Source organism: Tachypleus tridentatus, chromosome 1 (assembly GCF_004210375.1).
Source record: "Tachypleus tridentatus isolate NWPU-2018 chromosome 1, ASM421037v1, whole genome shotgun sequence".
Lineage (NCBI taxonomy): Eukaryota > Metazoa > Arthropoda > Merostomata > Xiphosura > Limulidae > Tachypleus > Tachypleus tridentatus.
Genome location: NC_134825.1, coordinates 186,345,781 through 186,353,927, shown reverse-complemented (window position 1 = coordinate 186,353,927; position 8,147 = coordinate 186,345,781). Strand labels below are relative to the sequence as shown.

The window sequence follows — 8,147 nt, the reverse complement described above, 5'->3', positions numbered from 1 at the left end:
ATGGACCTTCGATTCAAAGACTTCGATACAGTAACCACAAGACCACAGAGTAATGCATTTTCAAGATTTCGGTAAGCCTAAGTTTCATTTTCATTCTTTGTACAAAAGTAAATATTCTTAAACATGGTAAATTTCTGAAGGTTCGTGGTTTGATTATTTATAATAAAAAAACCAGTACCTAAATAACAATAGTATCTTGTCCGTCTTCATTACTACATCACAAGATATTTCACAGAAGTTTGTTGTCTTAGTGGCAGTAGAGTTAGGTGATGCAACAAGGACAAGTCCAGTTTCTACATCTTACAAACAAATGTCTAATTTGTCAGAATGTGATAGTAGAGTTAGGTGATAGAGCAAGTAAAATTTCAGTTTATACATCTTATAAATATCGAATTATATGAAGAAAACAGGTTTAACTTTATAAAAACAAATTAAATAATGCTCCGTATCACATACACGGCAAATTATTAGGATGACCACAGACGTTTATTTATTATTAAATTAGGCTTACAACACAGATATCTGTATTTTACACTTTTGTTTCTTTAACGTAGAGTATGTTTTGAATTTTAAATACCTTTACAGTTAACATGCATATATATATATATATATAATTATATATATATGTAATTATTTTTCACATAGATACATGATTTCTTTGAAATGCAACAGTTGTCAGGGGCTTTGAATGTTGGAACTGGTAAAACAGAAATTTGCGGTATTTTTATTAATATATTTTAAAAATTATTTTAAATCTATAGCACAATCTTCATTAAGTGTGGCCAAGCGTGTTAAGGCGTTCGACTCGTAATGCGAGGGTCGCGGTTTCGAATCCCTGTCGCACCAACATGCTCGCCTTCCCAACCATGGGGGTGTTATAATGTGACGGTCAATCCCACTATTCGTTGGGAAAGGAGTAGCTCAAGAGTTGGATGTGGATGGTGATAACTAGCTGCCTTTCCTTTAGTCTTACACTGCTAAATTAGGGACGGCTAGCGCAGATAGCCCTCGAGTAGCTTTGCGCGAAATTCAAAACAAGTGCAAAATTCTACTCTTTAAAATAATTCTCACGAAAATAAATTCCTATCTTTCCAAATTTTAAAATTCAGGAAAATTTACGTAATACTCTCATTTTTTTAAAAAACATGTTTGTTATGACGATTTTAGTGAAATCCAAACTCTGATTGAGAAGATTGATTCTGTGAACGCGAAAAGTTTTGTGAACGTTAACAAGAATGTTTTAACAGAAACTGATGAAATTGATTTAAAATCTATAATAGAATAACAAGATGGTAACAGTGTGAGAGATTCAGCAGATGAACAAAATGGAAGAGATAGTGAGGAAATAGAAATTCCTACTTCATCGCAAGTGTTAAGCTATATTAATATAGCATCATATTGTATGCAAAAAATGAAAGGGCAAAATGATCTTCGTGAAAAGGCTGTAAAATTGGCGTTATCTTTAACCGCATGAGAAAGCCCATTAAGAGAACGAAACAGTTGAAATTGGACACTTTCTTCAAATAAATTTGATTAAGATTTTGTGTACTTATGTATATTTTGAATGTCTATTTTTGTTCTTAATCTAATAAATATAACATAAACAGTATAATAACTTTATCCACAAACATGTTACCCCTTGAGTCAAGCAAGTGTAACGTTCTGCTCAAAAATTATATATATTTAAGGAAATATATGTTCACTGTATCTAAGCCGGAAAGTCTACTCGGTTCCGTGTGATTCCGCTTCAGACAGGGTTTAGTATACACAAAAAATTACATGATTTTTTCCTAACTTCACTTTGATTTCAAATTCAAAATAAGAAATGTGAAATAATTAACAAATTTAATATTACGTAATTTGGATCACAGATGTTAAGCCTAATTATACTCATAACACGTGTTCATAACTCCGAGTATTATGTAAGTTATATATGCATAAAATATATAATAGTAGCGATAATAAACATGTTATTACAAAATTATAATAATATACATATGTATATTTTAGTGAAAATAACTGCATTTTAATGAAGCTAAATAGTAAAATAAGTAAAATAATAAGGAAGGACTGTGTTAAAAACAGCAAATTTAAATCTTTGACTCATATAATTTGTTATTTTAACCCAAAAAGAAGCTGAAACAAAAAACAAATTAAATAAAAAACATTGCATCAACTGAAAATATCTCATGGTACAAGCTACAATGTGGGATTATAAAATGTACCCTAAGTTTTTGAGGTAAGTGGGAAGTAGGACCCACATAGCGGTGGGGATACACCGTCTATCAGTCTCAACCTTCATTCACCAGGCTCACAAAAGAAATAAAGAATAGCAATGGATATATAATTAGAAATAAAAAAATTAGGAGAACGAGATGTGGGTGCTCAAGCCCACAAAGTCCCACATCTATACCGCCCTTCCTTGACTGCAGACAGATGTGGGAAGGTGACTGCTCTCCCAAGTAAAAAATTATTTGAAATAAAAAAATAAAGAAATAAGATACTACCGTTTGGGGATAAGTAAGATAAAACTTACCTCTTGATGTTAACTCCAGGGTAGAAAGGCACTAATTGAAAGCACAGCAAACAAACTGTACTGGCATGAAGTGTCCCATCCAGCTGTCTAAACTAGTATAGCTCCCAACCACCTTCAATTTTATTAAGTCTACTGTGACTATCATGATCTAAGCAAGTCTTTACACGCAGTAAGGTGTACATTTTCAGCCACCTCCGAAACCTGGGGTACATTTTATAATCCCACATTGTAGCTTGATGCAGCGTTTTTTTTTTGTTTAATCTGTTTTTGTTTCGACTTGTTTTTGAGTTACAATAACAAATTGTATATATATATATGTATATGTGTTATTTAAAGTTTCGAACGTCCTAAATAGATTTGCGCATGATAAAGAAGCGACTTAATATTATAAAACATCGCGTAATATATATCATAATTGGTTTGGTTTACTTGGAATTTCGCATAAAGCTATCTGCGCTAGCCTTCCCTAATTTAGTAGTATAAGACTGGAGGGAAGACAGTTAGTCCTCATCACCCGCCGCCAATTCTTGGGCTACTCTTTTACTAACGAATTGTGGGATTGATTAAAATGTTATAACACCCAAACGGCTGGAATGGCGAACATGTTTGGTGGGACGGGGATTCGAACCATTGACCTTCAGATTGAGAGTCGAGCACCCTAACCACTTGGTTATGCCGGACCCATACAAAATGAACGTATTACACGACCTCCACCGGTCCCCCTTTTGTACAGCAGTAAGTCTACAGATTTACATCGTTAAAATCAGAGGTTCGATTCTCCTCGGTAGGCACAGCAGATAGCCCTATGTGGTTTTGCTACAAGAAAAACACACACACACGCTTCCAAGGACGTAGTTTCTCCAGACAAAATAAACTCGTTCTTTAATATCTAATTTAATACATGAGTATTTTGTTTTCATTGCTAAAAAATAAAATTTAAATCAGCACAAAATTCCAACTCTATGAAATTGTATTGTTTTACGTGTATCATATTTAATTCTGTAATTCAATATTTGAAATTGATAAAATATTTTCTACAAATCGTACTGTTTTTATCCTACTCTAAGTAGTAAGACATTCAAATTACGCAATTAAATCTTTCAAGTGAATTTAAATTCAATTATTATTTAATGTCTTTATACAGTACCTAGATGGCAGCTGTGTTTTCTGCCTGACTTTATAGGTTCTTGGCCTCTTACGTGATTGCCATGGTAACCTATTTGACGCACTAAAAAATCTCTCACGTCATTTGTTTCATTCGTTTACCTAATAAGATGCTTTGTAATTTTTTTCTTTTTGTTGTCTTGTTGGTAGAATAAGAATATTTTATAGTTTTTTGTTTTGTTTTTCTGAACAAAGTAATTACCTACACACTAAACTGCACAATATCTAGTTTTACATTTAAAAGTTTATTGGAGAAATACATTTTTTTTAATGTAATCGCATTAGTACCACACAAATTACATTTGAGTGTGAACACTAGAAAACCTACCTGTAATGAAATAACCTGGACGGGGATTCCACATCAGGGATGGCTCTAACAAATGCGTGAGAACGACGACGTCTCCTGTGATTGTAGTAGATTTGAGTTCGTTATGCAAATATTATTGATATTATTACAGGAGAAACTTTTAAAGCAGTGACTATTTTATATACTCGACAGCACGAAGAATTCTAAATTCTAGGGACCCGCTTATGAGTTCATCAATTAATGCAAAGAGGAAAGTGCCTTAGCTCAAAGTACATAACCGATAGGGGTTTTTTACATGGGAAGAAAGTTCCCCACGCTTAACCCTAAAATTAGGTTTCATGAATCCAATATCAGTGAATAATTTCACAAATCCGCGTAGGGAACGATTCTTGAAGTCTAGCTGCTTTAACTTACCATTACTGTTTCTTTTATCATCCAAGCTGTTAAACTGCAGAATAATGTCTTGTTCAGCCGTCTACTCATCACTTATGTTGGATTCATCTTTTTAAAACTTTAGATCGATTACTGTACATCTGAAGTCAGAAATTCATTGGCAAAAATGAAATGTGTAATATAATGTAATTATAATATTTGTCTCTGACCATAACTGCTCTTATTCTTATTTAGGTGTTTGTTTTAAGTTTGGTCTGAATTTCGCGCAAAGCTACACGAGTGCTATCTGTACTCGCCGTCCTTAATTTAGCAGTGCAAGACTAGAGGGAAGGCAGCTAGTCATCACCACCCACCGCCAACTCTTGGGCTACTCTTTTACCAACGAATAATGGGATTTACGCCCCCACGGCTGAAAGGGTGAGCATGTTTGGTACGACAGGGATTCGAACCCGCGACGCTCGGATTACGAGTCAAGTGCCTTAACCACCTGGCCATGCCGGGCCTTTTATTTAGTTATCAGTCACTTCTAATAGCGAGTACAACTTTGTTTTCGTTAAGTATAAAGCTACATAATGAGTTATTTGTGTTACCTACTACGTTTATCGCAACCCAATTTTTAGCATTATAAAACTTTAGACTTACTATTAAGCAAATACGCGGGTTATGTTTTTGTAGTCGTGGTCCATAAAACGGCTCAATGTTTGTTGTTCTTTCCCGAATACAAATTACGTCATAGATACGTCACCTATTGAACGATTTGAGATCTAATTACAGATTTAGACTCAGCAGCTCAAACCGTTTCGATTCTTGTATTTGACAATTTCCAATGTCCCATAGATTAATTTACTCTAATCCTACTTAAAAGAATTTTTCAACTGCCGCGGCTATTGAGGGTTCCCTCTTGTCTTGCACAGTTCTTGTATGTTCTGATAACTGTATTTAAATAAAGGTATTTATAGTTTTACTTATAATTATGCCAGTCAAATAATTATATTTAACATATCGAATAATTTTATATTAAATGATAATAAGTTTTACTTATCGGAATTACAGTAGCTTACAAATAACTTTATTAGTGGAATATTTAGTTATTATTTACAATGTTTTAGTTTTCGAAAAGCAGTCTGTTATTTGAAGATACGATGAACTTAATTTTGACGTAAAAATTGTCATTGTTTGTAGAAAAATGTAATAGAATATTTAAAGTAATCAGCATTCCTAGTATTTAAATTTAAAAAGAGAGAGAATTTATTTTAGGAATTTTATAGATATAGTAATAATTAGGGTTGTACCGATACAAACAGATTATCCAGTGTTATTGTTTCATAATGATACAACATTCGTCTCAAATAAAATCAGTAAAGAATTTAATAATTGACTGATTTTAGAGAACAATATTTAAAAATCTAAGCTACAAAACATGCTGGATAATTGTGTTTGTTTTCATACAAACGTCACTTTACTTCCCGTTTGTGTTGTCTGTAGAATGGTATTCACAGTGTTCAATGCTTGAAGTGCTAACCGATTGGCCAGCCGCGCTCTGTTCATGGAGTTACGATGTTGCTCGTGAACAACGTTGATGTAACGGCGATACATTTTGCTCTCCTCTTGTTCTTTGACTTCTTTTCGCATGTATTTTATCATCATAATTGCAATTCCAAAAGAGTAGAACAACAGAACAATGACGATGTACATAAGTGCATTTTTCTGGTTGTCTACAGGTTGGATGTCACCGTCTTCTAACTGGGTGCGGTTCAAGGAAACAGATGTCAAGTACTGTCCCATTAGCCTTATTAGGTTATGGCCGTGTAGTCGTGGAAGTTCACCATCAAGCGAGTTTGTTACATTGGGCATATCCTTCTTCACTCACTAAAATGTTTAATAATATAAGATTATAATAAAAGGTTTTCATTATTATGGTTAATTTTTGAAATATTGTCAGTTTAATTTAATTTTAATTAAAACCCGAGGGAGACATTTTGAATAAGCAAATTATATCCATAGCTTTGAACTGGTTAGAAGATAATTTTCTATGACGTTAACAAAAATTGGAGCGATACCTGGTCTCATTGAATGTGTGCGCGTGACGTCGTGTATTTATTAGCGGAAAGCCGAAAAGTAAACACCGCCATTTTGGATGTATCAGAGAAACAATCTAGTCATCATAATGTTGTTATTGGTAGTAGATTTCAAGATCCAGTATTTGAAATCTCAATCAGCTGTGAGGCAGGTAGTTGTATAAACAAGACAAAGAATCCAGAGTTATCGTTTTACCAAAAGATCCAGTATGTAATTAAAAGGACTGTGGCAGTAAAAAATGCAGGTTCGAAGAATACTGACACGTCTCGGAAACTATCGTGCCATAGACTGTGCAGTTTCCATTTTATATCTGGTTAGTACTAGTATATATAACGTACCTTGTCACGGTAATATTACACAGATCTATAAGTTGTGAATAGTTGGTGCTTTCAGTAATCTAAATAGTATGATATAAGTCTATATAACTGGTGCTATGTGGAAGATCCCAGTGGGCTAAAATAAAGTTTTGTCAAAAATATGACTTGTCAAGACAGGTGGTCTTAAAATCCAGGACTTATCTGTTTGGCCCGGCATGGCCAGGTGGGTTAAGGCGTTTGACTTGTAATCTGAGGGTCGCGGGTTCTAATCCCCATCCCACCAAACATGCTCGCCCTTTCAGCCGTTGGGGCGTTATAATGTTACGATCAATCCTACTATTTGTTGGTAAAAGAGTAGCCCAAGAGTTGGCGGTGGGTGGTGATGACTAGCTGCCTTCCCTCTAGTCTTACACTGCTAAATTAGGGACGGCTAGCGCAGATAGCCCTCGTGTAGCTTTGCGCGAAATTAAAAAACAAAAAACAGACTTATCTGTTTAAAATGTATAGTAATGTGTACTGAAGAAACTGGTGATACAAGACTAAAGGACTTAAAATGTAAAAAAAAATGTGATGTAGAATATCTGTACCGTAAGTTTACTACTTAAAGAATATTAATAGGTCTAGTCACTAAAAACAACTTCGACTTACCCTCGAGTAAGCTGTGTAGTTGAAAGGTTGAACAATCACTTGCTCGTAAGTTGTACAATCCGATGAAAAGCGCTTTCCTGAAACGTCCTTTTCTTTAAATAAAAATACAAAAACTTAGCAATTGTTTAATCTTTCATTTAACTTTAACATTTTCTTCGCCTATGCGATTTTAACTATATTTATCTTTTTGTAAGTTACGTAGTTGGACGTCTTATGTACTTTGCACTGTTTGATATGGTATAATTAGTCGGCTGCAAAAATATCTTGTTAGGACTAAATATTTTGATCTGTATACATTCTGTTTGTAGGGTTAAATCCGGTCTTCCGTTTGTAATGTTGATTAATTTACTGGCATTTAACGCTGGTGGTATAGAATAAAGATGTATTAAAGGCGACTTTTCTGCATGTCATTTCATGTCTAATTGCTAGCAAGTTCGTGAAAAATTAACACAAAACTAGGTAATTGGGTTGCGTAGACCACGTTTTCGCGAATGATATTTACGCCGAATATGGCCACAAATTGTTGTCGTGTTTTCTTTTGATCAGATTACTGTTACCTGAACTGACACTCTGCGATAGGAAATTAGCTGAAAACATGCCTAAAAAATAAAACTTATTCACTTTAGGACATTAAACTCCTGGAAACAACGGAAACCTGTAGATCAAATCTTCGTGATAACAATTATATTTCAGTGTAGATATT

The 8,147-nt window shown here is 34.0% G+C and overlaps 1 protein-coding gene across 1 annotated transcript; it reads right to left on the bottom strand.

Annotated features, from left to right (window-relative positions):
* Nucleotides 1-5,689: 5,689 nt before the first annotated feature.
* Nucleotides 5,690-7,539, bottom strand: LOC143257964 (uncharacterized). Its single transcript, XM_076517042.1, has 2 exons — nt 7,445-7,539; nt 5,690-6,269 (listed from the first exon to the last, which is right to left on the bottom strand). The coding sequence occupies exon 2, from the start codon at nt 6,252-6,254 to the stop codon at nt 5,844-5,846; it is 411 nt and encodes a 136-aa protein (XP_076373157.1). The 5' UTR covers nt 6,255-6,269; nt 7,445-7,539; the 3' UTR covers nt 5,690-5,843.
* Nucleotides 7,540-8,147: the final 608 nt, after the last annotated feature.

Coding starts and splice junctions, on each gene's coding strand:
- LOC143257964 (XM_076517042.1), bottom strand. CDS start 6,254: ATGCCCAATGTAACAAACTCGCTTGATGGTGAACTTCCACGACTACAC.